This window comes from Coffea arabica, chromosome 3c, assembly GCF_036785885.1.
Source record: "Coffea arabica cultivar ET-39 chromosome 3c, Coffea Arabica ET-39 HiFi, whole genome shotgun sequence".
NCBI lineage: Eukaryota > Viridiplantae > Streptophyta > Magnoliopsida > Gentianales > Rubiaceae > Coffea > Coffea arabica.
The window spans coordinates 41223329-41247748 of record NC_092314.1 but is presented as its reverse complement, the minus strand read 5'-3'; the positions used below and the strand labels follow the sequence as shown (position 1 = coordinate 41247748).

The 24420-nt window shown below is 32.9% G+C and overlaps 2 protein-coding genes across 2 annotated transcripts; both read right to left on the bottom strand.

The window, feature by feature from the left end:
* Positions 1–11706: 11706 nt before the first annotated feature.
* LOC113735095 (uncharacterized) lies at positions 11707–15374 on the bottom strand. The gene is made up of 2 exons (XM_027262020.2): positions 15284–15374; positions 11707–14103 (listed from the first exon to the last, which is right to left on the bottom strand). The coding sequence occupies exon 2, from the start codon at positions 14036–14038 to the stop codon at positions 11837–11839; it is 2202 nt and encodes a 733-aa protein (XP_027117821.1). The 5' UTR covers positions 14039–14103; positions 15284–15374; the 3' UTR covers positions 11707–11836.
* Positions 15375–22532: 7158 nt separating this feature from the next.
* On the bottom strand, positions 22533–23688 carry LOC113735094 (uncharacterized). The gene is made up of 2 exons (XM_027262017.2): positions 23445–23688; positions 22533–22912 (listed from the first exon to the last, which is right to left on the bottom strand). The coding sequence occupies exons 1-2, from the start codon at positions 23609–23611 to the stop codon at positions 22678–22680; spliced, it is 402 nt and encodes a 133-aa protein (XP_027117818.1). The 5' UTR covers positions 23612–23688; the 3' UTR covers positions 22533–22677.
* Positions 23689–24420: the final 732 nt, after the last annotated feature.

Below are 24420 nucleotides of genomic sequence, written 5' to 3'. Positions count from 1 at the left end.
TGACGACGTAGATATTATTGATTTTATCGAAGTTGGTGAATTTTTTGAAGATAAAAATCTAGTGTTAGAATTGGTTGATAATGAATTGTGGACTGGATAAATTAATTGAAATTTGTGGTACTACTAAAATTGATGCGATTGTTAGTGTGGAAAAAGTAAAGGAAAAGCATAGTGACATTGAAAATCCCAGTGGTGGAAAATTATGATTTTCTAGTGTTGGAAGATTTTTTTTTTGTGACGTGGATGAATTAAATTATGGAGAATTTGATGAAGAATGGGTAAATATGTTTGAATTTTTTTTATAAGAGTGATGAAGTGAAAAAATTGTCCTAGAAGTATAATATTCATCCACTACCACGTTTAAAGATGAAAATGAAAACCAATCATAAGTTGGGGTTAAATGTTGTGTCTACCACAACTGAGCTTTTGATGAAAATTCAAGCTCGTGATGGCATTGGAGATAACAACATTAAGAGTTTGGTTTAAGGAAGACAATGAAGGAAATTAAACCAAGCTATCTTAATATTTAGTTTTCTAATTATTTTTGATGTATTGTTTGTTTAGTCTTCATATTAAATTAGGAAATCCCAAATCAGTTTTCAAGTATGTTTCGGTTTATAATTGTATTTGTTTTAGAAAGTTTTGGAATCTAGAAATACTATCAATCTAGTAGATTATTAATTGAAGAGTCGAGTTGAGTTTTAAAGAATAGGTTTGAGGAAAAACTTCACAGTTGAGACTTGTGAGTTGTTATGAGCAAAAAGCTACGATTTAATATTGCTATTGTTGAGTTTTGGATTAATAAACAGTTAAATATTTGTTTGAGTGTTTATTCTCCTCCTCTTCTTACATATTTTTATATGTATCAAAATTGCTTTCGCTATACGTGATTTTTTGTGTGCTAACATTAATGCAGCAATATTCTCTCCAGATGCTAGAAAACTGACTCCGTTCTTTACTTTTTAGTTTAAAGAAGCTCATGAAAATTTAAATTATGAACTAATACTCTGCAAATTATTGTGCACATAAAGTCTTAAGTTTTTGGATGTTGTTGTTGCTAACTATGGAGTTTTGCAAAAAAATCTATTTCCAAAAGAACATTCTTGAAAACTAACACCCTAGTTGTCTATCATATAAAAGTTCCAAATCATGCACTCATTACACTACTATGCAATAAATCTTTGCTATGATAACTAAGCAAATCAGAAAGATTAAATTGAACAGGGCATAATAAGATGATATCATCATTGTTAAGTTTTATGCTATTTCAGATTAAAGTGCATACCATATAACATGTTTCTTCTTCATTTACAAGTAAAAAAAAAAAAAGGGATATTCCACTGGAAGGTCAGCTTGCAGCAGCTTTTGAGAACCATTCCATTTTTGCTCTGTTCGCCATCATGTCAAAGATTTCCAGGAGCAAATAAGCAAGTGACACAGCACTGTTAAGCTTATACGAGCAAGAAACTGCTCCGTCTTAGTCTAAGGACTGCGTATGAAGACATGAAACGGGCGCTTGAAGATGTTTCCTGGATAGATATCACTAGTGACAAGCAGATTTTTACTCCACCAAGCAGATTCAGATTTTTACTCCTCCAAACTAAAACCTGCCTGATTTATGGATGATAACATGAATTATGGATAGGGAAATGTTAATTTCTCAAGGCAATGCAATCAGCACGTTTTATGTAGTTAAGACACAACTGATTAGGATTGATTCACTCGACATGCTTTATTCTAATGTTTGATTGCTATTAATGGAAAAACTTCTACTATTCCTCTTATTAATACACTTTTCCAATCTCATATCATGGCAAATCCATTCTCTAATTGACATGGTGCAGAATGTTTAAAATTTATTATGCCATTTATGTTGTATTTTTTGTTTTTATTTGGAGCAAAGATTACTTTCTCGAAATAAATATACTCCAGTCATTACAATTTATTTGTCATATTTCTTATAATTCATCATTTTAACTTCCGGAGTGCAGGTCCAAAGACTGAACTTTGAAGTTTTGTAGTTTAAATTGTTCAGATTTTGAATACACACTTTTCTACATCCACAAAAGTTGAACTTTGATGTCCTCTTTTATAGTTTCGTATAATTTACCTAATTGAGGAGAAATTTTTAGGTATAAAAAATAATGGGCCCAGGCATAGCTGCTAGTGATACTAAATATGATATTTCAAATGGTAAAGTTAACCATAATGGCTCATGGATAGTTGTGGCTGTTAAATGATGATAAAAAAAATCTTAGAGGGCAAAGTGATACTTACCCCTAATTATAGGGGCTTAGTGTAATTAACACCTTTTCTTCTGTATATTGATAGCAATCATAGTTGGACGCACTGATGAATTTAGATTATTATCACAGTTTGATGAACACATATGCAAAATTAAATCTAAATTTCAAATTAAAATTTAGATTAATTGTTATGACACATACACATGTTGTCATGCATAACAATGATATAGTGTACAAAAAATTATTCTTTAAAATGAGAAAAATGCAGTTTTAATCTCCAATATTTAGCCCCAATGCAAGTTTAGTCCTTAAAATTTTGACAAAAACAAATTTGGTCCTCAATATTTAGCCACTACAATTTTGGTCCTTGAAATTTTAGCAAGAGTAAATCTGGCTCCTAATGTATCCAATTTAAAGCAAATTTAGGATATTTGAAATTTTTTTTCCAACTATTCACAAAATTTAGTCACATCTAGAAGTGGCAAAATGGATTCATATCCACCAATCCATCCATATAAACCAACCTTAAATGGATTTGGATGATCCATATAAATTCAATGGTTTTAAATGGATAACCATTTAAATCCAATTATATTGGTGGATTTAAATGGATTATCCATGTCATCTATATACATCCACTTAACTTAAAAAATAGTAAACACACATAGTGCTTGCAAATATTTATAAAAAACGTGGGATAGAATCTTGTGGGACCATCTATTCTTTTCTTCCTAACTTCCTCATATGTCAAATTAATTTTGTGGGACCACCTATTCTTTCCTCTCACATGCTAAGTTGCCAATAACATTAATTGCATTTTATTTGCTTCTAGTTCCTAGACTTCTTTCATCCTTTTCAAAATTATATTTTAGTCTCTACTCTTGTTTTTTTTAATTAAATTCTCGTGTAGTAATGATTTACAAACATTTACATTCTTAAGTAAAGAAAAAGCGAGAATGCATCATGCAGTGTCAAAATAATTTTTTTTAATTCTTTTATTTATAAAAAGAATTTTTCTAACGAGTGTTCTCGCAACATTGGTTAAGATACGTAAATGACACATTTTTTTTTTTAATAAGTGAAAGGTTTTGAATCCAAATCCTCATACTTATAATCCCTCTCCCCTTATCACCCAACCCAACTATCAAAAAAAAAAAAAAGGACACCTAATTTACTAAGTAATATAAGGTAACTTGTATATCAATGGTATAATAAGGAGTTTTATACATTTTTAGATACTACGTGCACATGCGATGAAAATATTTTACTTGTCAAATAACATAAGATTTCTTATTAGAACTCCACTTTTTTTCAAGGCATCTCTCTTGAACAGGAGTGCATAAAATTGGAAACGTAAACTTCTTTTCACTGTAAAGCCGTAAATTCACCCAAAAGTTATAAAAATGTAGCCAAGTTCTTAATTGTTCATTACTTTACAAAATGATACTTAATGTAATGATGAAAGGTTAAATTGACCACAACAGTTAAATTTTCTTGGAACTAAACTAATTTTATGAAAAACTGAAATAGAGTAATAGTATAAGCATTTGTTATTACCAAAAGGTTTTAGGTGATTTAAGGATAGAACTTTGGGGATATGTATTTTTTGGAAAAAAACATTTGGATTTTAAATTTAGGATTTGGGAGAGTAAATGGATTAATGGATGGATCATGGTTTACACTATCCATTTAAATGACATCCATTTAGATCCATTTATTAAATGGTTTTAATTGGATTGGATCAATTTGATCCACTATCCATTTAACTAAAACCATTTATCAACCATATATCCATTTTGCCACTTCTAGTCACATCTAATATTGTGTTTGTGAAATTAAATTTCAAAACAAAAGAAGCAAAACAGTATCTAACTTTAAACAACAAAATTAAGAACTAATAACTAGTGCAAACTAATTAACTAGTAAAATAAAGAAAAAAATTTAAACTAAAACTAGTCAAGAGTATCTAGTTCATTAATATAGAACTCATTTTCTTTCTCAAACCCCACTATTCCAAGCTTCGTAATTTAACTTTTCGTATAGATTAACAAATTTTTCTTTCATTTTTTAGTTAACTAGCTACTAACGTGCCACCATATAAGTTGTTCTTATTGTTCAAGAGTATTCGCTAGTTTTCTTCCTTTTAAAGTTTAATTAAACAAACATCCACACGCACGTAATTAATTCCACCAATATGTGGAAACATCAATCAATTGTCCTAAATTTGCGTCAAATTAATAACATAGATGACTAAATTTGCTCCTGAAAATTTTCCCTTAAGAACATATCAATTTCTTTTTAGGCTTCGTTTGGATTAAGAAATTTGATAAAAGATTTGAAATTCACTCAAATCTCTCTAGTTATTTGACTTATTTAAAAGGCCTAAAGGCATTGAATTTTTTTTAAATTAAAGAAAATGTCTAAATTAAAAGGCTTTTGAATTTATAATTCACATTTTAAATGCTATAATAATTTTAATTTGTGATTGACAAATTTGAATACCTCTTAAATAAGCTAAATAGAGTAAATCTTTCCTAAACAACTAGAGAAATTTGAAAGGACTTTTGTCAAATCTCTCTATCCAAACTCAGCATAAGGACTTTCTCACTCGTTCTAGTCTTCTTCCTTCCATCTATCTAAATTCAGCCTCAAGAGTGTTCGAGTCTTCTTCCTTCCATCTCTCTGTATTCCGTCGGTTCCATCTGCCGATTCTCTTCCAGTTTTAGGATTGATTCTTACTCCAGAGAGTGGGGGAAAAAGAAAAAATGGGATCGGTGGATTTTGGAGAAGTATCCCATTATCTTTTAGCTAAGTTCTCTGCCCTTCTTGACGAAGCAGAAAGAGATAAAGATGTCAGCAAACTTTCTTGCATCTCTCGCTTGCGAAGTGCAGAGACCCGCATCAAATCCAAGTACGCCAACGCTATCAATAATAGCAAAATAACCACCCGTGCTAATTCTGGTACGGATCTTGACATCCGGAAGTTGATTTATGACCTCATTTCTGAACTCTCGGAGTGCCGCGTTTTTGCCCAACAGCACCGTGGTTTTGGGGCCGTCGGGCACAAGAAGGGTTTCTTGCGATTCAAGCATTTGTGGTTCATTAGTCGCACGAATCGAAAGCTGGATGACCTAGACAAGAGGCTCAAACAAATTTTCAGTGGAGAGATTTCAACAGGGGCAGATCCCGCCTCGATTGCTGGTAATAATGAGGACGAAGAAGCAGGCTTTTCAGGTGGGTATGTAGGATTGGATCCAGCAGCGGAAAGAGTGGAGAAATTGATACTTGAGGGATGTGAAGATGATACTAATACTATACTGAAGGGGTTTGGAATTGTGGGGTATGGGGGATCAGGGAAAACCACACTTGCCCGGATGGTTTTCCGGAATTTGAGAAATATGTTCTGGCCAAGGATTTGGGTTTCTTTGTCTGGGACCCTCTATGATGCGCCGGTGAGCGGGGACTTGAGAGTGAAGATTTTAAGGAAAATGGTGGAGCAGGCTGGTGGTGATGTCTCGGAAATGCCGACTGCTAATGTTGGCGATATTCCCAATCTCACTGAGAAGCTTTACCGTCGACTGATGTGCAAGAGGTATCTTATTGTGTTGGATGAGGCCTGGCATGTTAATGGTTGGTATGGGGATTTATGCTCTGAGCTGCCAAAAGGCGATGATGCATCATTCGGGGACTGCATATCTCATGCATTGCCCAAAGACAGTGGTGGGAGAATTATTGTCACAACTAGGCGAAAGAGTGTTGCAACAGAAATGATAGGTGAGAAGAACTTGATGCCAATTGATACTCTGCTGAGCCAAGAGATTGGCTGGTCAGTGTTTTCTGAGGATGTCCGTGAAAATCGAAGAGTTGCTGTGAATAACAGCACTCTGTTAAAGATGAAGGAGATGATCAGCAAAGAATGTGCTGGCCTTCCCTTAGTTGCCAGGACTTTAGCAACGATAATTCCAGAAAAAATCCAAAAGGAGGAGGCTCGTTCACATGACATGCGACGAAGGGAAATTTTAGATACTATAATCAATCGACTCGAGAAGCGAGGAAAGGAGGCTCGTCTAAAGGAGGAGGCCGGGGAGCGGGAGGTCTGGGAGAATGACAGTACGCTCGATTTTCAGCAGGACGTGATCAGAGATTCTAATTTATAATCCCCCTCTCCCATCCCTTAAGTCCCATCCCTCTGTTGTTGGGGAAAAAATGATGTTAATGAGATTCTAATTTGTTTCTAATGGCACTTGATCTTGCGATTTAGTTGTGGTTGTGATTTCATAGAAGCTAGCATACTTGTGTGTTGTGGAGCTGGAATAGACAAAACTTTCTCGCTTTTTGTCTATCTTGACTTGGAGAGTCCAGATTTCGTCCAACCATTGATGTAAATTCAGGCAATTTTTCCCTTTAACCAATGAAATTTCTATGTTTTTTTCTCGTCTTTGTTTGCTTTTTCAAAAAGTCTTTACTGGTTAATAAGTGCTCTCTAATGCTGAAGGATAAATCTTGCTGGAATCCTTGTGCTCTCAGAGTCTAGAAAGGCTTTGGTTAAACTATCAATCCCACTTGATAAGGCAACATTTAACCATTGGGCCGAAAAAAAAAAAAAGAAAAATCAAGAGTGCAGCAGTGTATTTACCTGATCTTGAGGTTCACCCTCCAACCCCAATACAACCTCAATTGGGTTCCCCTTCTCCCATAATGTAGTATTGTAGATTGCCGCCATTAGATTTAAAAAAAAAAAAAAAAAAGATTTCCTCATGTTGTAGGAGTAATGTAGATTATTATTGTTAGATTAAAAAAAAAAAGACAACATTTGGGCGTCATTTTCCCTCAAATTTGTATACCTCTTCTCTGGAAGCCCTGACTTAGCTGAAAGTCGACCAAATACATATATGTATGGCTTAAAAAAAGATACTATTATGAAATAATTAATGTTATAGATGTATATCACATTCATCTCATCCCCTAAATGATGACAAATTTTTTACTTATTTTGAGACGGAGTGCCGTGTTTTCGCCCAGCAGCATCGCAGGGCCGCGGCCGTGGGGCACGAGAAGAGGATCTTGCGATTCAAGCATTTGTGGTTCATTATTAAAAAGAATCGACGGTTGGATGAACTAGACAATAAACTCAAAGAAGTTCTCAGTCTAAAGATTTCAACAGGGGCAGATCCCGCCTCAATTGCTGGCAATAATGAGGACGACGAGGATGATGCTTATGATGATGATGATGATGAAGAAGCAGGCTTTTCAGGTGGGTTTGTAGGATTGGATCCAGCAGCGGAAAGAGTGGAGAAATTTGTAGTTGAGGGATGTGAAGATGACACTAATACCATACTGAAGGGGTTTGGAATTGTGGGGTATGGGGGATCAGGGAAAACGACACTTGCCCGGAAGGTTTTCTGGAATTTGAGAAATATGTTCTGGCCAAGGATTTGGGTTTCTATTTGACTATTTGGCCATACGAAATTTGACTATTAAATACTACCTACTACGATCTTCAGTCGCCATCTACTTTATTGATTTCTCTGTGCAAGGCATAACTACTATGCTTCATTTCTCACGTGTTTCTAGTCAATTAACAATTTAACATATCAATTCACTTTTATTATTTTTCTAATTATCAAAATTACATGATTAAAAGAATAAGGTTTTCAATAACTTGTTCATCTCTTACAACCTTCCAATAGATTGGATATAGAGTCTTGTTACTTATTAACCTATTAATGAGTATTTATATACTTCCTGCACTACCTGCGTGATGAGCATTTTGTGTGATTAGATAGGTGGTCAATATTTCATTATTCAAAATAGTCTATTGTCAATTGAAACATAAAATCTATAATTGTTTGATTGTTTTGATATCTGTGACAAGTGGCATATTTGTTTATATGTCATGAAAATATATGATCTAATTTCAATGAACCTAACTTGTGAATTTGTTGATTAGAATTGGTGGACTTTCTAGTTCTTAACGTTGTTGATACATTAAATCTTCAGAACTTGTTTAGGGTTGTCTATTAACAAGAGAAATAATCAAAAAACTTATTTTGGATTTGAAAAACTAAGAAGTGAGCAGTTGTCAGAACTTATTGATTACCATAACCAATTTATTCATTAATATATGAATTTATCCTTACATCGATGATCGGCGGAATAAACCGAAATCAAGATTATTCCTATGACCAGAAGTTTGTATATTATTAATCCAATTCTCTATGATTTTGAATTTCTGTTATTATTTTATTTTATTTAAGGCACTTTAGTTTAAGTTCTCAAAACCCCTCTTCCTCTTATTGATAGTTGCTGCAACGAAATAAATCAATCAATTCCTATGATCACTATACACAAAAGCAAATTTTAATTCGTGTAGGTAGAATTCGATACCCATCACCTTATCTAAAGCTTCATGCTATTATAATCCTATTCTACAGCTTATGGGTATTTTATACTGTGACTGTAGATGCTGTTTTAAATAAATTTTATTTTTATAAAATAGAGAAAATATATACCATCCAATTAATAGACCCTAAAGTCAAAAAGTTTATCTGATGAGGTGACACAATTATTGTTGGAATATTTTTCTTTGCTAACAAACTTGACGAGAACACATCCACATGTTTACCGATATATTACCTGTAAGTCTGTGACACATAACAGTCTCTCACAATTCACTCAGACACGAAGGGTTGAGTTGATAATTAATCATGCACAACTGCTATAGTTGTCTTATAAAGCTTTTAACAAGTCAAATAGAGTCGAACTGAGCTCAAATTCGAGGTTGAAAATGATTTAATTCTAATTTTTAAAATACATATCTAGAATAATTATAATTATATTGGTTTTGTTTAGAAAATAAATAATACTAATTTTTGGATAATTACTTTGTTAAGGGGAAATATGGGTGTGTATACCCATATTTGTAATATATATCGGTGTATAATTACTTTGTCTGGTAATAGATATACAATGCAGATATTTGTATTTACTTATTCTTTATCTATTATCTATATAAAAAACATGATGAATCTTTAGTGCGAGTGTAAGCAAGACCAATCTTAGTTTTTGTAATACCAATATTGTCCTTGACACTAATAAATGGACAAAATTACATTACATTTTCTTAATAATTAATTAGATTTATGCTAACAGTTACAAATAAACATTCCTTGAATTGTGATGATTTTGGTGAATTAAACAAAAAAAAAAGAACAATGAATTCATTGTATTTCATCAATATTAATACCAATTATGCCAACAATTACAAGAATGAAGAACATTCCCTCGAGTTATAGTGAATTGAATCGAAAAAAGAAGAACAAATTTTATGTATGATTTATAAAATAAAATGGTGAATCTTAGTGGTTAATAGTGTAACAAAAAATGATATTAGTTTTTGTGATGCCAAAATTACATTCCTCTCTAATAAATGGACAACTTGTGTTGCATTTCATCATTAACAAATAATATCTAACATGCTAGCAGTTATAAAAATGAAAGATTCCTTACATTTTAATTTACCAGAAGAAAAAAGAACAAAAATTTTTTTTTTTTTACAAAATCCAAGTTTAGAGAGTACTTCAAACATGAAGCAAAATATAATAAATTGGTACTATAAGTCCCTTAAAAAGTACCACGAGTCTTTTTATTTTTGGGATACAAAAAAATTAAGCCTTAAGAGCATCTTTTAATATGCGTTTATTAGTTTTGAGTAAAAAAACTTTAATGCAAAATATAATAGGAAACAGAGTACCAAGTAGGCAAAGAGTTTAATGTTGGAAATTTATTTATTTAAATTGCAATAAAGATTAAATTTAATGAACTTTGTCAATCATATTCTTGTAACAACTAACAGTATTAAACTACAATTAATGAATATTATACTCATCAATAGCAATCATAATAATAATTACAAAGGTGAAACATCCCTTTGAGTTATGATGTATTAAGCTAAATTTTTTTTTTTTATATAAAATATCAATTTCAAGGAGTACTTTACAAGTGAATAAAAATATATCCAAGTTCATTTTGACTATTACATGATAAATAATCTTAAAGTCTTACAAATTGTAATCATATAAACTTTATAATCATAAAGCATGTCATCAGTGAGAAATATAAATAAGTTTCACCAAATCAAAATATTTTTCTTCAAAGTTAAGCTATTTAAATTTGAATTATGGAATTTTAATATGTTTATATACTATTATAATTACAATAGCATTATAGATCATTTTACAATCCACCATTAGCAAAAAAATAATAATTATTAGAAAAACTCACTGAAACTAATAAACAATTCATAGAATGACTTAAAGGGCAGCAATAAATTATTCAAAAAATTGAAAATTTAAACTCAAATGGCATAAAAAAAGAGCATTTAGATCAACGGAATTTAACCAAAAGACAAAAATATCAATACTATTACAAAATAAAAGTGCTCTTGGAACAAAGAATGATTTATTGCTTGTATGTTTGTATTGGTCAGGGCAAACTAAGTTCAGAAAAATATAAAATAATATAAATATTACATATCACATTTTTTCCCTCAATTATATTTATTCCTTCAAAATAATTGATTTTCAGTATCATGTTTGCGTGCAAAGCACGTGCTCCATTACTAGTAATTACTCCCTCCGTCCCACTTTGTTAGTCTTGTTTTCCTTTTTCGTCCGTCCCAAATTGTAATCCACTTTCCCATTAAGAAATGTAGTAATCTCTCAAATTGTCTAAAATACCCTTATTAAATATCTTGTTATTAATACATTGTTATTAAATACTAACCCACTACATTGAATACATTGAGCTTTTCCAATACTAACCCATTAGCTGTAACTGATATTAATTGGCACTCTTCGTGATTAGCATAAGGGTATTTTAGGAAATTATTAATCTAAATTTATGTTTCCAACCAAATTAATTGCACTTTCTTAATCTGTGTGGAAAAAAAATCAAGACTAACAAAACGGGACGGAGGGAGTATATGTGTTCAAGAATCTATTCGAATGGTTCAAAATAGGTTCATGTTGAGCTTGATTATTAAATGAGTCTAATTTTGTATTCAAATTCGATTTGTTTATTACGTATCAAACGTTTTTCTGCATTCAAACGAGTTGAACATGAAGATGTTCACCGACAACTCGATTCATTAAAAGCGCTAATCCCAAGTATATGCATTTTTAGGAACTACATACTCTTAAATATTTTGCAAATATCGTGTTTTGAAAATGTCTCTACCGTGTATATAAACCTCTAACTTTTAGTGGTCTTGCATCTTTTGTCTTCTCCCAATGAAACTCTTTGATACCTTCAAAAGGGAAGGGAATGGTAGACCGTGACAGGCAATGGAACGCATACCAATTGTTATCTGCATACATGCTTCATAAATGTTCATACTTGCTGAGTTTCACTAGTGCCATAATGTCAAACAAGATGAATCTACAAAACAGCTTTCGATGAATAAGGAAATATTAGCTTGACTTATCATGCTGAAATGAAAATTTTCTGCCACAAGAACAATCACTCACCAAGCCAGGGAAGTAATCCTGGCTGAAGAACTCTATCTGATTCCACAGTCAACAAGAAAATTCTTATTTGGCCTTTACTTGATTATAATCCCTGCTTTCCACGATCAGTTTTGCTCTTGCATGCCCAGCCTCAATCCGAAATTGTTCTCCTAATCCAAAATGAGCCATCAGTATCCAGACGAAAGTAATCAGCTCACCCCCTTTACTGAGCTCCTGAGCGTGAGCATTTGGTCGGCAGTGACTGGCAGCGTAGGACAACAGTTCCACCCACACTTTGCTCATTATCTCCCACCTTTTTTTATCATCCTTCAGTTTTCCCAATTCCTTTGCGAGCCTACAGGCATCAAACAACACTGATTTGCTTCTGTCACCCTTCACATCAATGGGTTTAACCTCTGTATTTACATGAAGTAGCTTTTCACATGCATCTCCTTGTCGGGTTGTTGCTGAACTTGACTCTCTTGCAGGGGATGTATTCTTGGCTATGCGGCAGATGTTCAATTTCGAGCAGATATCCAAAGCTGTTGAAATTGATGGCCTTGATTCTGTCTTCCACCTGCTGAAAAACTTCTTAGCTTCTTCACACGTGTCCTGAAATCGAATCTGTCCAATGCCAGCAACTGCAGACATCATTGTAGGCCGCATAACCAAGAGGTACAACATATAATCAGATATAAGCTTGCAAAATTCACGATTGGGATTTTTATCAACAGGGCTTGTGGAATAGCATAGCTCTGTGGCAATATGCCACAGCAGCAGGCTTTCATCATAATCAACTTTCTCACTTACACTTAATGACATGGTCTCATAATCAACTTCCTCACTTGATGACATGTTCTCAGATCTGCAGCGAATGTAATCTGACAGAGCCCGTTGACCTCTTGCCGAGTATATTTCTTTAGCAACTTTATTGGTTTCTGCTTTGCTGGCTTTACCCTTGAGCTCTCGAAAGATAAATTCTTTCAAATTATCCTGAATGACAAAGTCCTTTTTGTATTTCATTTCGTCAAGAAATGCCTTGAGTCCAACGGTTTCAGCTGCAATATCTAACCATCTCCACCGCTGATTCAGGCAAAAATTGATCAAGTTATGCTGCGAGATTGTATTAGACCACCTTCGAACAGATGACAGCTTGTCACGGACCGCAGATACAATTCGTTTAACTCTGCCATTCTTAAGCACAACTACAGTCCAGTCAGAGAAAATGACCTTAATCAAAGCCACAAGATCCAAGCCAACAGCACCACAAAGCAAAATGTAGGTAACAGTAACATCAAAATGGTTGATCTCAGGACTACGATGTGATTCAAATTCCACAAAAGAAAGCACTATAAGTACAGAGCAGATGAAACGGAAAACAAAACCTATGTAACCGTGTACCACAGCCATCTTAGTGTAGAGAGAATCATACATGAAATTGAGCTCCACCTCCATCACTCTGAAAGCATCATCGGTAGATCTTCGGGAGAAGAAGCTTCTGCTTTGATTACGTTCATGGAAGCTAAACATATGGTCAACAATCAGCCCCCTAAAAGTGGTGAAAAATTCATACCCCTTCTGCACAACTTCTAGGTGAGTTATTTCTTCTTCAGTAGTCCAATCTGGAATTCCAGAAGTCTGAGAGCCTCTCTCAGGTTCGTTCTCTATTTTTATCCTAACCGGAACATCAGCAGCTTTCCTAGATGAGTACTCCTCCATAAGCTGAACATAATTTGGTCCAGCATCTGGCATTGGAAGCATAGAAGCCTTAAAATTACCCAAGCAACCTAAATATAGAGCACGAGTTCGCTCAGCATATTTAATAGCTCCAGCCAAAAACAAGAGTATTATTGGAACTGAGAGTACATTATCGATGGACTGGGCAAAGACGTAAGCAACAGCAACAAGCTGAATGACAAGCCCAAGCAGATGCCGGATCCACAACTCATTATCTTCAAGGGAGAAAGCAGTGATGTTATCAGGGCCACCAAGATGTAACAATAAAAATGGAGCCCAAAATGCCGCAAGATCTTCATTGACTCTGAATTTATCAGGATTGCCATTAGTTTGGCCATTAGAGATAAGTCCAACAGCAAAAGCAGCAAGCCAATCGGCAAGCAGATAAAAAGACCATATTATGGCATTCACTATTCTGTTTCCTGTTCGTTTCCGCGATGTTGCTAAGGATATTAACACCATTTGGAAGAAAAGACTAATAAGGACTGCAGCACGAAGATTCCAATCATCCCATAGCCTCTTTACCCTGTCAGGGATGAGGGAGGCCATGTATTCTTTTTGCTTCTTTCCCTTCTTTCTTCTCTAATAAAATCAATCCAGCTAGCCCAGAGAAACTGGAGGGAAGTCAAGACAAATTTCAACATGAAATTAAATGCCAATTTGAGATTTCTGAAAAAAAAAATGCATGCATTTCTCTAAATTAATTGTATCTTGTAGAGCTCGAAGAGCAAACAAACAGGAAATTCGGTTGTTAGATGTTACTATTACAAGTAAAAGTTTTTGAATACCAGTAAGAACTCTATTACCAGTTTCTGCAAGCACTTAGTCTAGCATGAAGTCTGTCCTCAGTATGTCTGGCAAATGAAAGTGTTTAAGACACCTTGACGACTTCCAAATAACTATCGCTTATTTCTAGAGGATATTTGCAGAAAATATTAATTTATATTAGTCAAACAATTTAGCAATCTGTACCTTGCTGAATTTCCATCTTGTTACACACCATCATAACCACAACCTCTCGGGCACTCCGTCATCCATTTGTAAGGATCAGGTGCTAGTGAAAATCATTTAGATTTCTTGTTCAACTAAAATGGCACTACAACAGGTTAATTTCATTGGTTAAATCTCACGCCAATAGTTTCTGTTTATAAGGCCGGGCAACATCACAAGCCCTATGACTTTTGAGGATGCTGCAAATTGAACACTTCTATTTAAATGTTTTATTATGTTTTTCATTGTTAGAACATCATTGTTTGAGTATCAGAGTGCAATTACTATCATCAAAGGAGCAGGTAATAAAACTTAAAAAACTATTTGTCACCGCGATTAATCTGCCAATTCCCTAGCTAGCTTTTCAAGAGGTACTACCAACTGGTAAACTTTTCAATACTAAAGCTAAGCCCTTTTTGCAAGTTTAAACACCAGAGTTCAAGTCTATCTCCTACCCAAAAAAGAGAAGAAAAGAAAGAAAAACCCACAAGCTTTGCAAGAATAATACTACTACCTCCTAAGAACCTTTCTTCCATAATCTAACTTCTTGGAAGCTAGAGCATGCATATACACTAAGTGCTTGTGTTTATGTGTGTGACTGAGTGTGTCAGAACTCAGATCTAAAAAAACCTGAAGAGAAGTCTTCTATGCATGCTCAGAATGCGCATATTATTGCTCAATCAATTCTGGACATAGGTAGAATGACAGATCTTACAAGAATGTTCAAACAAAACTGTAAAGATCACAAACAAGCAAACATGGTGGTAATCAAGACCCATAACATGAAATGAACCCATTATTTACCTGAGCTGAGTTTTGCAATTCTTCCTTCATCTTCTTTGTAGTATTCATTAACTTGAAGAGTGAAGTCGTCATTGCACTGTGATTGTGTACGACTCCACGTAGCCAATCGAACGGCCAGCGTCGAATTTGTTACAATGCACTTCATTACTGGGACAAGGGGCTCCTCATTACTGGGACCGCTCCATACGTCCTGCACAAATCATTCGCTCATTTTCACACCCAACAGATTCGTTTTCATTTTTTTTTGTCTTTTATCCTCATTTTTAACTTTACTGAAAATGTAAAATCTCATTTCTTTTTGTAATTCACATTTCTTTACTCCTATTTTTGGGTTAGGAGAAAAAAAAGCTCTTAATCTTTTAAAGATAAAATAATAAAATGCTTTTTATATTTTAGGACTTAAGTGTTTTGGTTCATAGTACCAAACATTTCAAAAACAAAAAAAAAAGGACAAAAGTTTGATTAGACAACACCATGGATTTGGATTCTCTCTAATGGATTCCCTATCCATTTTCGACAATCCACATCTCGATCAATGACTCGTGTTTTATTTATTAAAAAAATACAAGATCATTTTTAAGTTTGACAAATATCATTTATGCATGTAGAAGTGCATTGTGGATTATGGAGAAAAGATCCACAAATGGTATGTAAGGGAAGGTAATGAGGTATGCTATGTTTTGGTGGGAATGATGGCGAGTTGGGATAGCGTGGAAGTAAGTTTTACTATGGTCATTGAGCAACCTATGAATTGTCATTGTCCTCTCAGTTACTCATAACCAATTGAGTAAGTCTAAATACTTGAGTAAGTCTAACCAATTGAGTATGTTATTTGACAAGTAAAATATTTTCATCACATGTGCACGTAGTAACTAAAAATATATGAAACTCCTTATTATACCATTGATATACAAGCTACCTTATATCACTTAGTAAATTAGGTGTCTTTTTTTTTTGAATATTTGGGTTGGGTGATAAGGGGAGAGGGATTGCAAGTATGAGGATTTGGAAAAAAAAAAGGTGTCATTTACATATCTTAACCAATGTTGCGGGGACACTCGTTAGAAAAATTCTTTTTATAAATAAAAGAATTAAAAAAATAAAAAATATTTTGACACTGCATGATGCATTCTCGCTTTTTCTTTACTTAAGAATATAAATGTTTGCAATCATTACTACATGAGAGTTTAATTAAAAAAAAAAAAACAAGAGTAGAGACTTAAATATAATTTTGAAAAGGATGGAAGAAGCCTAGGAACTAGAAGCAAATAAAATGCAATTAATGTTATTGACAACTTGGCATGTGAGGAAGTTATGAAAAAAAGAATAGGTGGTCCCACAAAATTAATTTGACATATGAGAAAGTTACGAAGAAAAGAATAGATGGTTCCACAAGATTTTATCTCACATTTTTATAAATGTGTTTTCTATTTTTTAAGTTAAATGGATGTATATGGATAAGATGGATAATCCATTTAAATCCACCAATATAATTGGATTTAAATGGTTATCCATTTAAAACCATTGAATTTATATGGATCATCCAAATCCATTTAAGGTTGGTTTATATGGATGGATTGGTGGATATGAATCCATTTTGCCACTTCTATTTCAAATCATGTTCGATTCGTGTTGCCATGTCATATCAAAAATTGTCACCCTTATCCAAAACCCATATGGGGATTTTTCTTATGGCAACCAAAGAAATTCGACTTCAGATTCATAGATATGATTTGTAGAGAAACAAAAAGTAAAGAAAAAGTTCTTTAAATCCCTGTTCATGATTTTTCCGATTCGGAGATAACTCACTGCTCCATCTATTGCCATGGAAAAAGGTAATCATTGAGGACATATGCTGGAAGATGAAACCCCCAAAAAAAAAAAAACTTTTAGTTTGTCAATGTGTACTACAATTGAAAAAATTAGATATCTTTATTGATGGAATTAATGTAATAGTTTTGCCAAGTTTTAAGCAATACATTTATATCTTTTTTCATATGAAGTAGCAATTTTAATACATTTGTATATATTTCCATATTTTTTTTCCAATTGTATATATTTCCATATGACATAGCAATTTTAATGAAAATCAGTCATTTGTTCTTTGAGTTTGACAGGTGTCAAGTCTATACAATAATAAATACCAACCTGATAAAAATATAATTTCTATATATAGCGGTGAGTAGGGTTGAATTCACAAAGATTGGGGATAATTCGTTTCTTCTAGACTTCAGAGTATGAGGAATTTTTGGAAAATATAAAATAAACAATTAACTAAATCAAAGTAATGCACGAAATTAAATATGAATGAATCAATAATAGATATGACTCTAGCCAAATGTACAACTTTTCAAACACGGTCCGTTCAACTGATCATCGATGCAAAGATAATTCAATTATTCATTAATAGATTGGTTATAGTTGTCATACATGCGATAAACAACCAACTTTTTCTTACTTTTTCGATAACCAATGTACGACCGTCAACTATTTCTCTAACAAAAAAATAACCCTAGGTACGATCGTAAAATTTCATTTTTCGATTCCTTAAGAATTAGAAAAGCCAAACCCTAATTAACAAATACGCTACAAGGGTTTGTTTAAATTAGATCATATGTTTTTCTAACATGAGACCAATCACAGTAGTTGCCACTAGTATTAACCAATCAAATAATTACGGAATTAATTGGTTAACTTGACAGTAGATTATTAGATTAATTCGAATATTGGATCCTTGACATTCAAATAACAAAACAATCATAAGAAGTTAAACAGAAACGTGCGAATATCAATGAATAAAATAAATAAATAAAAATAATTTGATCTCATAGATATTTAGAACCACGTCTTTAAGTTAGCCCTTGACTAAAAAAAAGATTTAACCACGCATCCTCAAGGGAAATTCGCAAGACTCCATTGATTAAATTTTGTTTGGTTTTTTTCTCTAAAACTAACGAAAAAGCCAGAAGAAGAGCCAAAACAAGTGACACCCGTGTGTGTTGTACTTCCAAGAGTCCCCACCCGAAATTGTTGTTGGCCGAATTAGTGATCAAATGGTCCGTACTTTGCTTTTTCGTTTTGTTTCCTAATCGGTCTCTACTACCAATAACACCGTATGTTTCCTAAATAGAAAAGGGTAACTACGAAGATAATATTTCAAGTTCCTTAATCCACTACAAGAATTAATAATGAAAATTAAAGTTTTCAAAGTCTTTCATCAAAAATTGCCCTGAATTCGACTTCCACTTGGAAATAGGCTCCATACGTGCCTCCATCAAATTAACTCTTAGAATTCCCAGCTCGCTTAAGTTATTTAGTATTATATATATATAATATATAATATAATATAATTATATGCATATAATATGAAATTGATAATGTGATATTTTATTATGATAAAATAATAATATCTTTCTTGTTAATTTTTGTGGTTTAATGATAAACTTGTTACGTTAGTTTGCCTTTTTTTTTCCCTTTTTTATGGCATGTAATTTATAAAAAAAATAATGGTAATTGATTTAGATTTTGTATAATATCAAATATAGAGTATCATTTTGTCAAGATCAAAATAATTTTTAAGCATTATTTCATGTAAATTTTTTTCTAAAAATTTAAAAAATTTTATGAAATTATTTCAATTTTTTACAAAATGTTACTACTTTTAGGGGAAACTGTGTATTGTAAGAATGATTTAATAATTTTCTGATAAAATAACTGCAACATTAAAAAGGCAAAAGGACTTGATTTTATTGTGCTTTAATTAGTAGTACTTGTACCAATAATAATATCAATAGTAAGATTGGTGCAAATTTCAAAACAATAATCAATGTACACATGACTACAGTAAATTTTTAGGTCGATCAAACTAATATAAGGAATGTAAGCCATAAAGTAGTAAGTTTTAGTCATTTGTGAAATGACAATTTTAGCAGTTTACATACCATTCACCCATAAAAAGTTAAGATTATTATAAAATGACAATTTTAGAAGTTTACGTACCGTTTATCCAAAAAAATTTAAGGTTATTCTCATAAATCTTACTAATTTTGGCTAAGTGTAAGCTTCACAACCATAATGTTAAGTTTTTGCAATAAAGTAATAGCATAGTTAACTAAAAATCTGGAACACATAAAATACAATATATAATATGTGTCTATATTACATATAATTAAAAGTTCAACCCAAAAAATATGAGTTTGGCAAAAAATGCATACAAATCCATGTAAATATTACAAAATATATTTAAAAGTTATGAAACTTAATATATGTGTATAATTACTATAATTTTCAAAGGCTATGCTACCTTAATACACGTTTAAATTTTATTCTTGTGTCCCAGACAATAAATATATTAAAACTTTATCATCTTATTATATTCATAGATATTAAATTATAGAAATTGTGATACATAAACAAGTGCTATTGTATATATAACTAGGAAAATTTGTTATTATTGTTATCCAAACTTTCAAACTTTTCAAAAATTGAAAAATAGCTTGGAATTTATAATACAACAAAATTTTAATGCATATTTTATAAGGTTATGTGAAAAGTAAAATTATTTTTCACAATATTTTTAAAATGTAATAAAATGCAGAAGATTTTAAATGATACAAACAATCATGAATTATACAAGTATATTATGAGTACTTACTAACTATAATACTAAGTTTCAATTTTTATTAAAAAAAATCATAGCGTTATTTTAGATAAACAACCTAATGCTAGTTTGATATAAGTTTTTTTAAGTAAAATATTAAATTTTGTGCCACAAACTAGTAGGTTTTGATCATTAATCAAATTTACTATATTATCAATAAGATTTATTATTTATCTATAAAATTTTACAATTATTTGTACCAAACTTACTCTCTAAAAAGTAAAAGTAATTTTGGGATATAAAGTAGTAATTCATTCCAAAAAAAAAGTAAGTTTCATATTTTTTCTAATTTGTTTTTTGAAACATAAAAGTTACTAATTTGTAACGTTAACTTACTATTTTAGATGAGAAACTTACTAACAAATTTTTAGGTATTATCCTTTCTAGGTGGATGGATCCAACAATCAATCAAACGGTCATCAAAATTGTGATAACTTGTAATATCAGCTAAAAATTTTGTTTCGATAACGTTGGTTACAGGTGCATTTTCCTTCATTTAAATTAGACACACGAGATTATTCTTCACGAAATTTGTTTCCCAATCTTGTTTGTCGCCAATATCCATCCCATTGAATTTTCTTCCTTGTGCGATATATCTTTTATTCTATAAACAAACTAGTACGAGTCTATGAGAGTACGTGCGATTCACGTAGCGTAATGAAGGATTTGTTTAATAAAATTTTATTTCTATAACCAACATCTTGAGCGTCCATAATAGTCCAATAGCCATCCAAAACTCATAACAAGAGTCATAACTCTAGGGCATTTGAGGGGATGCTTGTCCTCTGTTTGAAAGTTCCCAAGGATGGAACTAGCGGCCCGCAATTGCAAATATTCATATTTTTTCCTTTAAAATTTTGACAAATTTGAAAAACTCATACATAGTTTAAGCTACTAATGTATCCTAAGAAATTTTCAAAACATGTTATATTGATACGAAGGTTTATATGCATATGTATTTTGCTCCCCACAAATTAAAATTTCCAGTTCCAATCTCTAGTGCATATTTATTCATTGCCAACGCCTGTTTGAACAAATGAAGAGAACATGGCAGAGCTCATGAAACATGTTTTTCCAGGAATAGCATGAGTGCTACCAGAAATCATCCTTTTCTGGGTAACTTATGATTAGAGATGGCAACGGGGCGAGGCGGGTGAGGAAACATTTAATGGTAGGATAAATTATCTTAAAAAATGACTCGAGAGGATAAGTTGATAATAAAGCTATAATTTATAAGGGTTAAGTGATAATAATTTTAAAGGCTAAACATATCTTTTCATTTAAATTAACAAACTCCATTAAGTTTCACCATTAGTCTTAGGAGTAAAGTGATAAAAAAAAAATAATGTTAAGGGAGAAATTGATATTGGAACCAAATATTAAGTGGGTAAAGTGATAAAACCCAAACAATATATTATGTTTTGAAACTTTCTGAAAGGACAATAACTTTATGAATTAATTTTCTATAAACCGAAAGCGTATACATTTTCACAGTTAGATGCATAACACATAATTCGAATTTGAATTTGAATTCACATTATCAAAATTATTTTCAAAATTATCAAAATTTTAAATACATAAGTTTGAATTTAGATACATAAGATTTATTTTCAAAATTATCAAAATTTAAAAGGGAGAAAATATGAATATCTAGAACTTGGGGAGCGGTGGTCCCTCCCCTTCCCTTGCTAGTTCCGATCTTCCAAACTGTGGACAAGCATCCCCCCAAATCCCCTAGAGTTTTAACAATCAGTGACGTTTCCAAATTATCCCTATTTAATGAAAATCACTTGTAGGTGGTAGCGCCGCCACGGAAGTTCTTGCAACCACGGACATCCTTAATTGAAACTTCAAAATAAGTTCATATATCAAATTGGTTAGGAATAAAAATTAGAAATTAAATTGGCACTAGTGAAAAAGTTTAAGGATGAAATTCACCATTTCTCCATTTTTTTTTACAGCAACTTCCTTTCTTACGCATGCATAGCACGTACTCTCACGCTAATTTGTTTATAGGTTAGAATATATACCACACAAGGAAGAAAATTCAATGGGATGGATATTGGCGATAAACAAGACTGGGAAACAAATTTCTTGGGGAATAATCTCGCATATCTTCTTTAAACGAAAGGAGAAACCAATTATGTTCCTGAACTTAAATTGTTTGGAAGGAAAGAGGGAGGAAAGAAGGAAGAAGAGGAAGCAGAGACAGTGACATTTGAATCCTAATTATCAGACATGGAACAAAGACTCTTATTCTCCTGCCAAAACCAACTCAAAACTGTCTAGAATCAGCATCATTTATTTGTTCTATCCATTACCAAGCCCAGCTGATCTCATTCATAGGAGTCTGGCTGCCCTGAGCTTCAGAACGAAATCGCTTGATTATAATTTTTCACTCTCAGAATGTGCAACAACTCATTTGCAGTCAAAGATTATTCTCGCTCATTATGTATAGTGTATTAGTAGGTTTGTCGTTGAATTTCCAGGTTTTGGTTACAAGGTGGAGGAGGGGGTACTTACCAAGCTTTTAGCCGGATTGGATAATTCAGTTATGGATTTTGGCTTGACTGTTAATCTCTCCAAAAGTGAGTGAAAGTGGATTCATTCTCTAATTCATGACAATTTGGATAATAGTTTTCGTTCTTCTGTAAAGGACAATTCTTGAAATTGGACAGGAAAGATTGAAATCTATACCAAGAAATTATTCCTCAAATGCCAAAAAAAAAAAAAGCTATTCAGATGGTTCAGTAATAATAGGCTTCCCTTGCTTTCTCAGCTTGGCCACATTTTCTTTCATGGCTTCCTTCCTCCTCTTACTTGCTAGAACTTTGGCCGTTAGGCCGCTCACATTGGGGTCCTTTTTCTCCTCCGGCGGAGGTGGTGGTGGTCTTCTAGCAGCAGCAGTTGCCTTTTTTTCAGCCGAGTTCAAGCCTAGCACTGCACCAACCAAACCAAATGCCAGATTTCTGCATGACAGAAAAAAGCCCCATGATTCAGGAAGATGTCCATATCCCTAAACTGATAGTACTTCTTTTCTGCTCCTGTGTCTTTTTTTTTTACAGAGAAGTGATGAAAGTAAAGCATTCTTGGAAACTTATACACATCGATTAACTATTATTAGGCGTGGTAACTGAGTCAATCTATCATTTTCGCTTAGATAAGATAGCAAATTTTGCTCAAACCAGCCAAGGCAAAGCCTAAGTGCCACTGAGAATTGGAAAAATCATTTAATGGTTGAACTCCATTTGACAATGTTGAAAAGTTTGGCATTTCCAACATGTTAAGTTAGTTCATTTCCCTAGAGAATTTCGTGCTTAGGTTTTACTTCTATTTTCTTCTTTTAAAGAATGCGTTAACTATCTAAATCTTTAATTTTGGACAGAAGAACTTTATAATGGATTTTCTTTTGGCAGTGAAGGAACATTTGGCTTTCATAACTGTCTAGGCTAAGGCATACAACATACAAGAAACAGAACCAAACTGCATTGTTAAGCAAACCTGCGGTAGAGAAGGTTGGGGCCTGGAGCTTGATCAGAACCACGATGAAATGCAGAAACTCTAGGGAAACTCAAAGACGACTGAGTAGCATTACTCTGCTTTGATCTCGTTGAAATTGGTGTTGCTGTAGTTGCTGGTGCTGTTTGGGTTAAAAATGAATGGGCCATAATTTTGAATCACCTGTTAATTATGTTTGAATCCAGATGAATTGACATTTTCTTTTAAAGTCTTCTGTGAAGAACGAAAAAAAACTACAAAATGGATAGTGCTTGTTTGGACAGCAGATCCCTGAGCGGAACACAGATATGAAGTTGATTGGCTGATTTTTGATAAGGTCTCATTTTGTGGACCCCTGCTTGGGCATATTCTGGTATCCCTTTTATTTCTGAACTTCCCTTCCAGCACCATTTCACATACAAAGACAGCAAACGTTCCTTCAACACGTTGGCATTTGCAGTTATCAGATGATCTGTGAACGAGAAATAACCTTCCCTTTCAGCTCCATTTCACCAGATTTCTGTTAATACACCAAGATAATCTTGAACGTGTTGCCATTTGCATTAGCAGATCGTTTAATGAACAACAAATAAGCTTCCCTTCCGGGCTCCAGCTCCATTTCACTGGAATTACATGAACACAAAAATATCATACAATGCCTGTTCCTTCAACAATTATCAGATCGCAAGCATTCAAACTTCCATACCCTTAGTGTTGTATATCAAATGACATTTGAACTCTAAAACAGCATTAACACGAAAATTGCTTCTAAAACCATGACACTTGCACAAGAAAATTTCAAGTCAAAAGCTAAAGAGAATTTCGAGGATCGGGACCTTGGAGCTACGTCCATATTAGCTTGGAGATTCATTAAGACTAATTACGCAATGGTACATTAGACATTCAGGAAACCAGGTTGACCCAAAAAGGCTGCACTATTAAACTGATGAAAGAACAGAAAATCTGTCTCAAAAGAGCA

What these genes read in the sequence shown, in the direction of transcription:
- LOC113735095 (XM_027262020.2), bottom strand. Translation starts at nt 14,038, where the DNA reads ATGGCCTCCCTCATCCCTGACAGGGTAAAGAGGCTATGGGATGATTGG.
- LOC113735094 (XM_027262017.2), bottom strand. Translation starts at nt 23,611, where the DNA reads ATGGCCCATTCATTTTTAACCCAAACAGCACCAGCAACTACAGCAACA. An exon ending in CCCAACCTTCTCTACCGCAG is followed by an intron (nt 22,913 to 23,444) that starts GTTTGCTTAACA and finishes TCTGTCATGCAG; the next exon opens with AAATCTGGCATTTGGTTTGG.